At 34.1% G+C, this 15783-nt stretch overlaps 1 protein-coding gene across 1 annotated transcript in view; it reads right to left on the bottom strand.

The window, feature by feature from the left end:
* The window catches only part of DHX29 (DExH-box helicase 29), a 46743-nt gene that overhangs the window by 20822 nt on the left and 10138 nt on the right, over positions 1-15783 (bottom strand). Inside the window, exons 3-11 of the mRNA XM_081306649.1 lie at positions 14868-14981; positions 13712-13841; positions 12556-12701; positions 10772-10900; positions 6966-7092; positions 6090-6248; positions 3745-3910; positions 3395-3518; positions 1127-1729 (exon numbers count right to left, since the gene is read on the bottom strand). Of these exons, the coding sequence (XP_081162775.1) occupies positions 1127-1729; positions 3395-3518; positions 3745-3910; positions 6090-6248; positions 6966-7092; positions 10772-10900; positions 12556-12701; positions 13712-13841; positions 14868-14981 (1698 nt within the window). The remainder of the gene's footprint in view (positions 1-1126; positions 1730-3394; positions 3519-3744; positions 3911-6089; positions 6249-6965; positions 7093-10771; positions 10901-12555; positions 12702-13711; positions 13842-14867; positions 14982-15783) is intronic.

Below are 15783 nucleotides of genomic sequence, written 5' to 3'. Positions count from 1 at the left end.
AAATCTATTTAATGCAATTTATTATCATCAAGTGTTTCCCTAGTTTTCAATTACATAAAACTATACAACCCTTTGTTCCCTTTAAGGAACTGATGCAAAAAACTGTTCACCTGGCTTCAAATACCATTTATATGATTATTAAAACATTGTTAAATGTTAAACTAATTTTCTACTATAGTATCTTGGAACAAAAACATTGAGGTACTCAGGAACAGAATTTTAGAATAGCTTCTATACTTTGGTATGTCCTTCCACCAAACTCCTATAAAGCAGCTGAACAAAGCGAGTATCACACCTAATGGAAATCTTCAAGTCTCATCCATTCCTATCATACTTTCTTACTCCTGAAATCTTTCCTTTGACTTATGCATGTGTGTCACCCCCTACAGCTGCAGCAAAGAAACTGTCTTTCTATCCTCTTCCTTATATTCTATAACAGAAACCCAATTAGCTAAAAAAAAAAAAATTAACGAGGTTGCTCATCTCAGAGATGAAAATATTGTATGCCATTTCCACAAAGAAAAATTCAAAATAAACTGAAAGTTACATGAACTATATTTGTTATACTTGGTTCTAACCAGCTTAATTTATTAAATGAATCCCTAATTCTTTATAGCCAGCCTGATTAAGGTTTAGTCAATTTTGCGCACATGAAACGCATAATAATAGTTGAGTCCTTTTTCCATTTTTAAAAAAGATATGTGGTTTGAAAATAGTTTAGAATTTTCATTTATGCTGTTTTTCCCTTCTGCTCATTAAAAAGAATGAATGAAATCATTCAGGAATGCATTCCATAGAAAAGACTTGCAAAAGATATGATAATAGATTAAAATCTGGATCTGTTTATATTTTGTTTGACTTTGTATGTAACTTATTTGAACATTCAACTATAAAGATAATATAGTCTTCTTTTATATGAGAATTTTAATGACAGGATTAGTGATAAACTTTTCATATGAAGGACAATAGCATAATATCCTATTAGAAAAAAACATGAGAAGTGCCTGAAACATGCTATTGAATGACCAATAACAGCCAGAATCAAATATGGTCCACGTTCCAGTTGGATCCCAAGAGCAAAAATGAGTAATGTCATCACTCACTGAGGCGGAGTACAATATCTTACCCTTCCTCCAGGTCCATTTTCACAGCCCAATTCATCACACACTCTGGTGGCTAAACTCACTGCTGAGATTCTTCGGGGCTGGGTACAGACAATGTTACATTTACTTGTTTCCCGCTCATTTAGGAGCAAATCTTCCAATAAAAAATGTGGTACTTGAGTGCTTTTACCACTCCCTGTTTCACCTGCCACAACTACTACCCGGTGCCTTTTAAGGGTTTCCACAATTGAATCCCTATGTTTGAACACAGGTAACTGTTGTCTTTCCTTTAGAAGTTTTTGATATTTGGGTGTGCTTTGCAACTTTCTAAAGAGGTTTCTAACAGGTTCTAAATCTTCTGTATTTGCTGACTCCAAAGACAGTGTAGAAAAATCCTCGTCAGAAACTAAATTTTCCCAAGATTCTTCAGGATCATCAGAATTTTCTCTTTTATTTTCAGAATGCTGTTGTTGCTGTTGCTGTTTCAACTTATTCAAAAGTTTGGCAATAAAAAGATCTCGTGGCTTATTAGTTTCCATTTTATTTAATTCTTCCCTTTTCTTTTCTGCATCACTCCACTCCAGCCAAACATCTCGGTAAGTGGGAGGTAGTAACTGATGAACAGACTATAATGGGAGGGAAAAAAACGGAGTATTTTATTTTCACTACTAGATATCCAAATTCAGCAGATCAAAGCTTAGAAGGATAGTTACATTCTTCTTAAAATGTAATTGAACAAACTAGTAAGTTACTATTTTAAGATACATATGCAAATGATGCAAGTTCATAAGTAGCTTATTATTTTCAGGTTTCTTGACTTACTACTAGCTATGTGATTTTGGGGGCAGTGACTTTCTGTGCCTTAGTTTCTGGATTTAAAAATGACTAACAATAGTCTCTTCATTATAGTCTCCTCAATGTCTTATGAATATTCTTCATAAGATTATTCCAAAGTTAACTTTAGGTCAGTACATGTGAAGTGCTTATTCCTAGAGCATGGTAAACTATAGAATAAAAGTTTATTATTTATTCCTACAGTGGTACTATATAAAATGTAAATGAACCATAGAGCACTTAAAAAACATACAAAACTCCCTTTGAGATTCTGGCAGTTGATTAAAGTTATAAGTTAAAGTATTTTAAATGAATTATATTGGGTGGAATCTAATTTTATAGTATGAAAGAACTCAAAATTATCTCTCTGACATTGTAATTTTTATCAAGTAAATATAGCTTACAATACCTTATCTTGCAAACAAAAATAAAGTCATTACAAACTTGGCCAGAAATTAGAAAAGAATTACTATTTGGAGTTCCACTTAATTAGCAGCTAAAATTTTCAATGGCTCTAATTTCCCAGTTATTATAAAAAGGAAATGCCAACAAGCCAAGTTTTAAAAAGAACATGAATTCTGTTAAAGAGAATGGAACTGAAACCATTCCTTCAGTTGTACTTTATTCTTATCTTTCCTCAAACTGGAAATATATAATTCATATAGCCTAAAGCTGAAAAAAACCAATGTCTATAATGTTAAAGTTAAGAGACAATATAACACTAAAAGAAAACAAGCCAGTGTGGTGGCCTGTAATCCCAGAGTTCAGGAGGCTGAGGCAGGAGGACTGCAAGTTCAAAGCCAGCCTCAGCCAATGCAAGGCGCTAAGAAACTCAGTTAGACCCTGTCTCTAAATAAAATACAAAATAGGGCTGGGGATGTGGCTCAGTGGTTGAGTGCTCCTCAGTCCAATCCGTGGTATCCCCCCAAAAGAAAAAAACTTTGAAAAAATTCTCTTTAAGTGAACCAAATTGCACTTTTAATCTGTAAATTAGTATAGCTAAAAAATTAGATTAAAAAACTGTCTCTTTTGGACTTTAACTTCTGTCGAAGGAGAGAGAGAGAGATTGAGCTGTGTTTAGGGGGTGAAAGGAAGCCAAACTACAAATGGTTTAGTATCCCTTATCCAAAATGCTTGGGACCAGAAAGATTTTAGATTTTGGAATATTTGCATATACATAAGGAGACATTTTGGGAATGAGACTCAAGTCTAAACACAAAATCCATTTATGTTTCATATATACCTTATACATAGACTGAAGACAATTTTATATAACATATTAAAATAATTTTCTTTGTGAATAAAGTTTCTTGGTATAAAATTTTCCATTTGTGCCATCATGTCAGTGCTCAAAAAGATTTGGATTTTGGAGCACAATTTCAGATTGGAAATGTCTAACCTGCACATCCATTGTTTCACAAATAATTCTTGAAGCCTCTAGGCCTAAAAAGTCTCACCTGCCCTTTCACTAAACGATACAGAGCTAAAGTAGCTCCCAGGTGCTGAGCTTGCATGCCATCCTCTGTTAAGATTGTAGGGCATACTACTAGGACATCATCATCAGACTTGATTACTCTTACCCTACAGAGGAGTCAAAGAAAAAAAAAAAAACGCTGAGGTCAGATTATCAATAAAGTGAAAAATCCATTAACAACTTAAAATTTATATTAATTATTTTAATATTTTCATGAAAGATGCTGCATAAGGATTTATACACACTATGAACCTGAATATGAATTCAAGTTGCCCAAATGAGTTTCATTTTATACTTTTCTAAAAGTCATTTCAGTTAACCAGAAAAACATACCTACATTTCCAGTATCTACCTACTGGGACTTTTTCAAAGGAAGGATTTGGACTCTTAGGAAGATTCTTCCTAACCCAATCGATCAGAAATTGTTTGGGAGACTTTCCAGTCCAGCTTCGAGCAGTATAGTCAAAATTTCTTACATCATGAGATTCTTTCTTTTTATCTAAAATGGAAGACAAAAAAATGGTTCTTTAAACTAGTCATGCAGTAATATAAATTATCTTTTGAGTGATCAAAGTCCTCTTGCCTTTGGGAACAGCACTTTTGGAAGACAACAGGAAAAAGGTTAGACAGAAAGGTTTGCTTTTCCTTAAGTAGTGACCTAGACCATAGAACAATGATTCTTTTATTCTGCATCTTTAAAAGAAACTGTCTTGTTGAGCACTGTGGCACATGCTTATAATCCTAACTACTCTGGAGACTGAGGCAGAAGGGGTTTCAAATTTGAGGCCAGACTCAGCATCTTAGTGAAACCGGTTCAAAAAATAAAAAGGGATGGGGATGTAGCTCAGTGGTATTGCATTTGCCTAGCATGCACAAGATTCTTGGTTCAATCCCCAGTCCCTGCCACACACACTCTTGAGGAATTTATATATTCTTATAAAATGTCCACCTGAATGACAACATTTGGTAGGCTACCCCATAAGCAGTTACTGAAAAATAAGTTAGATGTCACTTTAGTTACTACTACCAACTTCAAAGGTTTCCTGTTATATAAAATATAAAATGCAAATTCCTTATTATTGCCAAAACCTTCAGTGGCCATTTCTGCCCACCAGTTGCCACTCATTCCTCAAGCCCATTATGCTGCGATCACACTGGCTCTCAAGTCAATTCCCCAAATGCGCGATCACACTGGCTCTCAAGTCAATTCCCCAAATGCTCTAAGTCTGCCGAACTCAATACAATACAGTAGCCACCAGCTACATGTGGCTAATTAACTAAAATTAAAACTCAATTTCTCAAATATAGTAGTCACATTTTTAGTGTTTCATATTCATATTTCCTAGTAGTCGGATATCACAGATATAGAACATTTTTGAAAAGTATTTTTTAGATGTTGATGGACTTTTATTTTATTCATTTATTTATATGTGGTGCTGAGGATTGAACCCAGTGCGTCACACATGCTAGGCAAATGCTCAACCACTGAGCCACAACTGCAGCCCCTGATATAGAACATTTATATCACAGAAAGTTCTGTAGAACAATGCTGATATAAGCTCGTTTTTCACCTTAGATTTCTAACGTTCTGTCTTACTTCTTTGGAGGCTTTTTTCACCAGCTTGCTACCAGGCTAATATCTACTCACTTGTCAGATTTCAGAGCTTAAATCACAGCAAAGCCTTTCCAATCAAATTAGGCCATCCTGATACCTCTATGTTAAAAGCCAGTTTTATTTGATAGTGCACATCACAATTCAAAATTACACATACATCTGTTTAAAGTTTACCATCCCTACTTAGGCTACATACATGAAGAGGGCAGAGACCAGGTTATTTCGTCCACTACTATATAGCCAATACTTGTCATTATGAACAATGATTCAATAAATATTATTGAAAGAATGGATATTTTAATATGTAACAATTCAGTGTAGAACTATAATATGCAATCTAGAAATAAATAAATACTAGCTATATAAATATATAAGTACTAACTATATCAATAATTTACTTAGGAGCACACAGAAGTTCATGATCATTTATGTGTGGTGGCATGGAAGGAGCTAGGGAAGGCTTAAAGAAGAGCTGCTGTTTGGGTTACACCTAGGGATAGGTTGGCTAGTAGCAGGTAGCAAGATGAGCAAAGTAATGGAACCATGAAACAACAAATGTTTTGAAGAATGATGTGGCTGGAGTATATATAGCTGAGAAAACAAGGTAGAAAGGTTGGTTGTGGCAAAGAATTCTGAATGCCAGCTAAAGGGTTTGACCTTGTTACTGATGTAGTCTTTATCATGATGAAGGTTTCTATCAGGAGGGGTTAGGGATGTAACTCCTGACTTGAGTTCCTGGGTTCAATCCCTAGCACCATGGAGGGGGTTAAAAGGTGTGTTTGTTTTAAATAGGAAACTCTCATTTCAATCTGTGTTACAGATAAGCACCTGGTGTTTGGAGAATGACTGGAGAGGAATGAGGCTGAGACAAGGTATCTGTAATTCCAAAATGCTCTACAAGTAAGTTACCACAATTGTTACTGCTTTAAAAAAAAAAAAAAGCTTGTCAAAAGTGTAACTACATGGTTACTTAGGCAGTTTGCAAAAAGTCAAAGTAACACACTTTATGACTGATATTTTGTTACTCATAAATTATATCCTGACCACTTTCCCTTCATTTTACCTTTCTCTTCTTCCATAGCAGCTGCAGATTTTTCAAATAAATTAAAGTTCAGAGCACTTTCCCCTTCTGTGGCTACAGAAGGCTTTTTCCTTTCATTTTGTTGATGTGAAACCTTTATGGCCGGGTTGAATACTGGATGGTCTTCTAAAGTTTCCATTTCTACCAAGAAAGATATTTAGTTTCATTTACTTTTTAAATTTTATATTGTTTTTTAAAAAAAACTTCATCAGAAATAAATACAAGGGGGTTAGGGTTGTGGGTTAGGGTTGTGGCTTAGCGGTAGAGTACTTGCCTAGCACATGTAAGGCACTGGGTTTCATCCTCAGCACCACATAAAAATAAATAAAGCATTGCGTCCAACTACAACTAAAAAAATAAATATTAAAAAAAAGAAAGAAATACAAGGAATTATGTTCATGTCTTTTTCTTGAATGGACATAGTATTTTAACGTATAAATCTAGGGTTGGTGAACTATGTATAACTTCTAGGACAAATCCAGCCTGCTGCCTGTTTATGTGTGGCTGGTGAGTTAGAATGGTTTTTATATATATTTTCAAATGGTTGAAAAAATAAAAATAAGACTACTGGGTGACATGTGGACGCTATATGAAATTTATAGTTCAGTATCTATATAAAGTTCTATTAGAACTTTATATAGATACTTCTATATTGTCTTATGGCTGCTTTTATGTTGTAATAACAGAGTTGAGAAGTCATGACAGAAGCTGTATGGTCCACAAAGTCTACAATATTTATAATTTGGCTTGTTATAGAAATAAAGTTTGCCAATCTCAAACATGAACTGTCAGGAAAGAGCAGACGTATTTTTAAAAAGACAATTACATTTCTACACCTAAGAATTTGAAAATGTTTACCTCTTTGAAATTTCCTTATTTTTTCTTGAGCCTCTCTTTGGCCTTGTTTGTTTTTTTCTAATTTAAAGGTAGCTGCTTGCTCCTTTGCATCCAGAAGTTTTGCTACAAGAGTCAAGTATCGTTCATTCTGTTCCAAATAAAATAATCAAGAAGAAATAAAAAGAGCAAGATTATCTATGGCACTATATTATATTAAAACCTATGATCTTTTGGCTTGACCCTTTGACCCAACAGATCTACTTTTAGGACGTTTTCACTAGAGAAATAAAACAAATGGAGCAGAGAGACATTTAAAAAACAAAAATGGAGTTCTGAGGAAATCAGATGTGACAAAACAATGACATGACTCTGCCAAGCAAAAACTACAAGAGTTGAAAGCCAGACTCAAGTTATAGTTTTTCCCCCCTTAGGTTAATAAATGATAGCAGACTATAAACATAAAGGCATGTGATAGAGAAAATAAAAGCATATGTGGTGCTGCTATGAAATAATTGTTAAGAGGAAGAGGAAAAAGACAACTAAGCAAGCAGAACAGGGTGAATTCTGGGACCATTTTGTGTAGAAGCAAACATCAAATGGTATTAAGAGGAAGCTTAGGTATCTCCTCAAATTCACCAAAATCATACTTATCCTTTCAATCTTTCCATATAAGGCACTGATACTACCATCCCTTTACCTTTGTATCTGCCATCTTTGGCCCCTTAACAATTTTATCCCCAAGGAACGTATCGCCTTAACTTTTTAAGTGGAGAGTTCAGTGGCATTAAGAACATTCATATTTCTGGGCAACCATCGCAATCACAGTGGATCTCCAGAAGTCTTTTCATATGAAAAACTAAAATGCTATACTGATTAAATAGTAACTTCCCAGTCCTCCTCCTCCTCCAGCCACCAGCAACCCCTATTCTACTTTCTGTCTCTATGAACTTGACTATGCTTGGCACCTCATATAAGTGGAGTCATAGAGTATCTGCTTTTTGTGACTGGCTTATTTCACTTAGCATAATGTCCTTAAGGCCTACCCACGTTATTGCATGTGCCAGAATTTCTTTTTTTAAGGCTGCATAATATTCCTTGTATGTATATATATGAAGCATTAAAATTTTTTAAATTGTCAATGGACATTTATTTATTTATATGCAGTGCTGAGAATCAAACCCAGTGCCTCACACATGCTAGGTAAGCACTCTATCACTAAGTCACAACCCCAGCCCCTATATGAAGAATATAACTTATCCATCAAGTACTGGTTGATGTGAATTGCTCCAGCATTTTAGCTATCAAAAAAAAAAAAAAAAAACAAAAAAAAACAAAAAAGAAAAAAAAAAACAAAACAACAACAAAAAAACAGTGTAAGTATCTCTTCCAAGACTCTGCTTTCAATTCTTTTCAGTATGTACCCAGAAATGGAATTGCTGGATCATAAGGTAATTCTATTTTTAGAGGAACTGCCAAACTATTTTCCACAGAGGCTATACCACTTAATGTTCGCACAAACAGCACACATTGGTTCCAATTTCCCCATCTTTATCAATACATTTTTTGTTTTTTGGTAGTCACCACCCTAAATGGTAAAAAGAGGTATCTTGCAGTGGTTTTGATTTGCATTTCCCTAGTAGTTAATAATGTGGAACATCTTTTTTGTTTAGTGCCATTTATATATTTTTGGAGAAATATTCCTTAGCCTGTACATTCAGTAAAGCACCAATTTTTGCTGATTTTTCCTTTGAAATGTCTGTCTTCCTTTCAAATTTCAGTCATTATATCACATCTGAGTAAGTGCAACAGCTACCAAAATGGGTAGGGTAGCTTTTCAAATTACTTTGAACTCCCTCAAACTACTAAATTTGAGCTAAAATGTCAAATTCTTCTTGTCAGTCAGCCAGTCCTATAGTGGCTTTTTACCATGTAGTTAACATTCATTTTCTGGGTATCAAAGTCTTCCAGTCTTAAGTGAATTCATTTATTTACTCCTAACATTTATCTTTGCACATCTATTTTTTAATACCTAAGGACCTGTGTATAATTCCACCTCTGCACCCTTGCTTCACATTATTTTATTCATTTGGCCATCTTTCTATCATTCTTTGCCTGTTTGAACTCTATGCATCTTTCAAGTTTCATTTCTTTCAAGTCTTGACCTAATGCTCCCATCAGAAGACACCTCTTCTTTCTCTGAAACCTAAAGTAGACTTAAATTGCTCTAAAGAATTTTATTTTGGGGCTGGGGTAGTGGTCTAGCAGTATAGCGCTTGCCTAGAACATGCGAGGCACAGAGTTCAATCTTCAGCACAAACAAAGGTATTGTGTCCAACTACAACTAAAAAAAAAATATATTAAAAAATATTTTTATTTTCATGATTTTAATAAGGCACAAGGCTAAAAAATTCGTGTAGGAAAAAAAAAAAAAGATTTCTATCCTACCTTACTCTTCTAAACCTTATCACTAACAAGAGCTTTCTGTATGTCTTCTAAACTTTAAGACTGTCAATACGTGTTTTTCTTTTACACAAATGGATTCATCATATTACACAGTCTTCTATAACTTATACCACAATGTTTGTTTTTTCACCTATTGACAAACATATGTGTGATCTGCAGTGTTTGGCTATTATGAGTATTTGCATACAATGTTTTCATTTTGAAGGAAATATCTGCACATGAAATTGTTGGGCCATTTGGAAAGTGCATGTTTAACTTTATGAGAAAGGGCCAAAGTTTTCCAAAGTGGTTGTATCATTTCATACTCCCATTAGCAATGTATGAGTTTTCCAGTTGCTCCAAATCCTCTGTAACATTTGGTATTACAGATCTATTTTAAAATTCAGCCATTTTACAGGAAATATAGTGATATCTCACTGTAGTTTTAATTTCTCTGATGACTAGTGATATTGAACATATTTTATGTTCACTGGCTATCTAAATATCTACTTTTATGAGGTGTCTGGTTTTTACAAGTTCTTAGGGTCCTTTGTCAAATATGTGTATTTTAATATTTTCTTACTACAACTTGGCTTTATTCACTGTAATTATCTGGATCTTACATGTTCCCAAAGACCCTTAACATAAAGGCTTGGCCACTAGCTTCTGGTGGTAGAACCTATAAGAGGTAGGTCTAGTGGAAGGAAGTTAGGTCACTGGGTGAGAAACTTCAAAGAGAATACTGGGGATTTAACCCAGGGGTAATTTAACCAGAGTGCTACATCCCTATATCCCAGCCCTTTTTAAATTTTGAGATAGGGTCTCACTAAGTTGCTCGGGGCTTCACTAAATTTCTGAGGCTGGCCTTGATCTTAACATCCTCCTTTCTCAGCCTTCTGAGCCACTGAGATTTCAGGCATGTACCCATGACCCAGGCAAACATTTCCTCTTTATAAGTGGATTCTCTATGGTATATTGTCACAGTGACAGGAAGCTAACATATTCCTTTCTTAGTATATTCTGCCTTACATTATTATTTTATCACATGATATTTATTTTCTCTCCAAACTATAGGTTTACTCTGTAAGGGAATGTATTTTACATTTCTTTACTATTTAAAGCCCTACCTCTTATAGGTTCTTTATTATTTAGCACACTCCCTACATGTAATAATCACTTAAGGTATTTGATGATTATCTCTTTAAATGTGGGGAAAATGTAACTAACATCTATAAAGAAATTACTCTGGGTCAATTTTTTACTTGTTATTTTGTTCCATCTTTATATCAATCTATAGAGGTATGTCTCCTATTTACAAGTAAGGAAACTAAGGGTCAAAAAGTTAAAAATCTTATCTAGGAATATTCACCTAGAAGCCTACTTACAGGGTCAAATTTCTCTTCCTCTTCTAAACTTTTAGAATTCTCACTCTTATCTTCTTCATTTTGTTGTTCAGCATATCGCAAAATCCACTCTTTCATATTTACTTCCATAGGTTTTTCTTCTTTTTTTGTCTAGGAAGAGAAAGCAAATATCTGAAAAACTTAAAGTTAGAAAAAAAGCTGTCAAAATCATCAACTGTCTGTTTTAATACTTCCTAATACGAAAAGTGGGCATATAAAAGTCTCAAAAATCATAATCTTTATTCAGTGAAGTAAAAATGAACACAAGTCAATTTTACTTTGAGAAGTCTAAACTGGCAAAATCCAAAAATTATTTTTACATAAAGGGGTAAAAAAGAATGAAAAGAACACTGTTAAAAACTAGTATTGTTCCTTGAAAACAGGGGTTTTATGAGGATGATGCTTCCATAGGTGTTTGATAACATGAAAAATATTTAAGTATAATGTTCTAATAAACTACACTTCCCAGGGTTCACATCCTCCCACAATTCTCTTCTATAGAGATTTTAGGTTTGGCCATGTGACTTGCTTCAACCAATGGGAGATTAGCAAGACTGATTAAAGCACAGGCTTGATAAGAATTTGTATACTGGGGCTCATTGTCTAAAAATACAGTTGGGCTTCTATATCTGTTGGTTCTGCATCTCTGGATGCAACCAACTTCAAATACAAAATATTCAGGAAAAATTGCATCTGCACTGAACACATAAGAACTTTCTCTTGTCATTATTTCTCAAGCAATATAGTGTAACAATTATTTATATAGGATTAAAATATATGAGAGGATTTGTCTAAGTTATATACCAAATACTACATTGTTTTCTTTAAGAGACCTGAACACCCACAGATTTTGGTATTCTCATAGGTCCTTACAGATATCAAGAGACAAGTATATTTCTTCTTGGAAGCCAGATGCCCTGTAACAAAATCCAACTCTTCAAAGACCACCACATGAGGAAACCCACACTTACTTATCATGTGAAGAGACTGCACGATGAATGGATGCCTGGATAGTCTCTAGCAGAGGCCATCAGTCACGTGAGCGAACATGCCATTTTATTTTATTTACCTTTTAAAATCTTATTAATTTTGTTTTTACTTTTTTGGTTCTTTTTAGTTATACATGACAGCAGAATGTATTTTGACATATTATACATATATGGAGCCTAACTTCCCATTCTTGTGGTTATGCGTGATGTGGAGTTACACAGGTCATGTATTCATATATGAACATAGGGAAGTTATGTCCAATTCATTCTACTGTCTTCCCCATTCCCATCCCCTCAGTCCAATCTGGTGAACCTCTACTCCCCTCCACCCCCATTGTGAATCAGCATCCACATATTAGAAAGAACACATGGCCTTTGGTTTTTGGGGATTGGCACGATATTCTCCAGTTCCATCCATTTACTGACAATGCCATATTTTCATTCTTTTTATGGCTAATATTCCATTTTGTATATGTACTATGTTTGAAGAAGCCATTTTAGATGTTCTAACCCCAACAGATACCTCCTAGAACAGAACTGTACAGCTGATCCAGAATCATGAGAAATAATAAATAGCTGGTGTAAGCCACTATCTTTTCCGGTGGTCTGTTAGTGCAATAATAGATAATTAAGACAGGCTGTGATAGAAAAGTCTGGCAAACCATTTATTATTTTTAAGAAGTAAAAATGTTATAGAAACCTAATATTTGTATTCTTAAAACTATATGTACTTCACTCTGATTTTATATAACTTTTAATGTTTAATTCTTAAATTACCTTAATCTTATAGTCTTCTTCCTGTTTTTTTGTTTTAATTTGCAATGGAGGTGTAATAGTGGCTTGTATTTGAGGAGACTGAAATTTTGCCCTACTTTTAGGTTGCGGCTCTTCAAATTCCTGGCTGAATCCTTCAGGAAGCGCATCTTAAGATAAAACAAACTGTGTTGAAAATAAACATGCATATGATACATAAAACACATTTGCTTTACAACAGATAACAAATATTTATTTGTTAAACATAAATCCTGAAAAACACTTAAGAGCATCTAATTTCTTTCTACCTCTTATCTTCTAAAAATAGAAATCTTAATAATGAGCCTGGTTTTACTTGTCAAACTAGATGTGGGTATACTTATCAGGCTCCCACATTTTTTTTTTTGTTGTTGTTAAATATTTTTTTAGTTGTTGATAGACCTTTATTTTTTTATTTACTTATATGTGGTGCTAAGAGTCAAACCCAGTACCTCACACATGCTAGGGACAAGCACTCTACCATTGAGCTACAACCCCAGCCCTTCTCCCCAATTTTTTTTTTTTTTGTACAGGGGATTGAACTCATGGGCACTCGATCACTGAGCTACATCTCTACCCCTATTTCTGTATTTTATTTAGAGACAAAGAGTCTCACTGAGTTGCTTAGTGCCTCGCTTTTTGCTGAGGCTGGTTTTGAACTGGCAATTCTGCTATCTCACTCCTGAGTCGCTGGGATTATAGGTGTACACCACTGCGCCTGCTCCACCAAATTTTTAGAAAGAGATCACAACACTTTCTACTCTTGCTTTCTGTCATAGCATTTGGTAGTATCCTCAATCAATCACAAAAGCTGTTTTCACTTCAGATTCTTTCCAAAGATTACAACCATGATCCTCTGTTTAATCAAATGTTATTAATCTAAAGACAGCCCTAATTTCTAAAACCAAAATCTAGGAGACCTAGCCTAATAAATTATAGACAGACAAAATTTAAATTTTCTTGCAACCATAACTTCCATGGAAAATACACTGACAACAGATAAAGGTAAGAACATTTAAAATAAAAGTAAACAGCTACAACTGTGAAACATTTTAAGGACCAGTCAAAAATTTGATATGAATACTGAAACTATTTAAAAACATTTTAGAAACTGAAGAAATTTAATGACAATACTATTTACCATCTGAAAGGTTTAAACAGAGCCAATCCAAGGCAGAATGAAGATCACCTCCATGTAAGAGTGTATTGGTCATGGCATCTTCTATGTCCTTGGTCTTAAATGAAAATGCTTGTAAAGCCATGTATAAATCCTATAAAAAGGAAATGTAAAAAAGTCACATGTCAATTTTCTTTCAATCCTAATTTTATTCTGTCATTCATTTTAAACTAGAAAGTCTGACACAAATTAGAATTTCAAAAATATCTTTTGTGAGGGAAGTAAGGTTATAGCTCATGGATAGAGTACTTGCTTACCATGCACAAGGCCCTGGATTCACTCCCAGCATCCCCCCCCCCCCCAAAAAAAAAGAGAATAAAACAAAGAGAGGGAGAAAAATAGTTATTTCACTCCCTCTTATTTGAAAAGTTAAATGTGCTCACTGTAGTGAGAATTTAGGAACTACAGATATATTTTTAAAAGATGGAGCAGGAGAGATTGCCCATTTTCTCACTGTTCAAAGATAATATTTGTAGTATAGTATGTTTCCTTTCAGTCATTTTTCTAAAATTTGGAAAACAAATTTCAAATAACATTATAACATAAATCTCCTCTCCAAAATAACTAGAAACTGTTCAACAGCACTTATAACAGTTACACAATATGCCTATTGGTAGATATAATTACATATTTTTGTAAATCTGAACACTGAGAATTTTTTATTAGAAGTGCTTCAACGGACATCTTTGTATATAAAGCAGCTTAACATTCTTTCTATAGCATGATCTTTAGATTGGGCAGAACTGGGTTTAAATATAGATTCTGCTTACATGTTACTTATTAATAATCTTGGGCTATAACCTGTCATTTTCTTAAGCCTCAATTCTTTCACTTGAAAAAATGGGATCAAAAACATTACTTTGTAAAATTATTCTATCAGAGAAATGTAAGCAAAGTACTAACAAATAAGGGCTTAACAATGTAATTTTGGGACTGTAACTTAGTTTTCATATCACAATTTAAATGTGTGCACTTCTATCAGGTATAATTTCTTCTCCATTCTTGAGACAGAAATGAAATCTCAAAGGAAAATGAAAAGTCTTTTTTATCTCATATGTGGGCCTTTCTTAAAAATACCCTGGTAAAAGTACTAAGGAACTTACAAAGGTCTGCAAAATACCTGTAACTTTTTGGCTGTAAGTCTTCCAGAAATCACTCCCTTGTCATTATTTTGCTTTTTATGTTCATTGATCACTCCAATAATTCTTTGCTCTAGTTTATTATTAATTACCACCTGTTGAGGTCAAAAAGGTCACATTAATTAGAAGCTAAATTATTAAAAGATTAGAAGCATATCAAACAGCTTTTTATCAGCTAAAAGCAGATACAATAATAATAATTATTATTTTTTAAGACTACCATTCATCTGACCACAATCCTACATTATACTTCAGGAAAAATTGGATATGAAAAAAGCATTGAAATAAAATTCCCTATCCCACCCCCCAAAATTATCTTATAAAGCCTCTTGAGAAGACACTGTCCTTGGACCACCCTTGGGTTATGATAAAGACAGATTACTAAACCCTACACAAAATACTGACTAGAGGAAACTTAGAAATGGAGCCCAGAAATCTGCCTTAATGTAAATCAGCCCAACCAAGCACAAAGGCTGAAGGAATAAATGCTACCCTAAAAAAAGACATATCAAATAAAAGTAAAATCTTTTTCTATATAGTAATAATAGGTTATACAAATTCTTTTTCTTTTCTTTTTTTTGTTACCCGGGATTGAACCCATGGTTGCATAAGCACTGAACCACATGCCAGCCCTTTTTAAATGTTTTTTTGAGACAGAGTGTTGCTAAGTCCTTAGGGCCTCACTAAGTTACTGAATTTTCGATTCTCCTGCCTTAGCCTCCAGAGTCTTTTGGGATTACAGGCCTGTGTCACCATACCCAGCAGGTTACACAGTTCTTTTGGCTCCTAGAGTTCAATTCCCACTTTTTCCTACTAATAATTTATCTTTTGTTCTTTCCCTATTTTTAACCTAAGAAACACACAAGCATCTACTACAAAAAATACCTTTATTGTTTC

Source organism: Spermophilus citellus, assembly GCF_964194105.1.
Source record: "Spermophilus citellus genome assembly, chromosome: 1".
Classification (NCBI taxonomy): domain Eukaryota; kingdom Metazoa; phylum Chordata; class Mammalia; order Rodentia; family Sciuridae; genus Spermophilus; species Spermophilus citellus.
The sequence above is the reverse complement of the archived record's forward strand: the minus strand, read 5'-3'. Positions and strand labels throughout refer to the sequence as shown.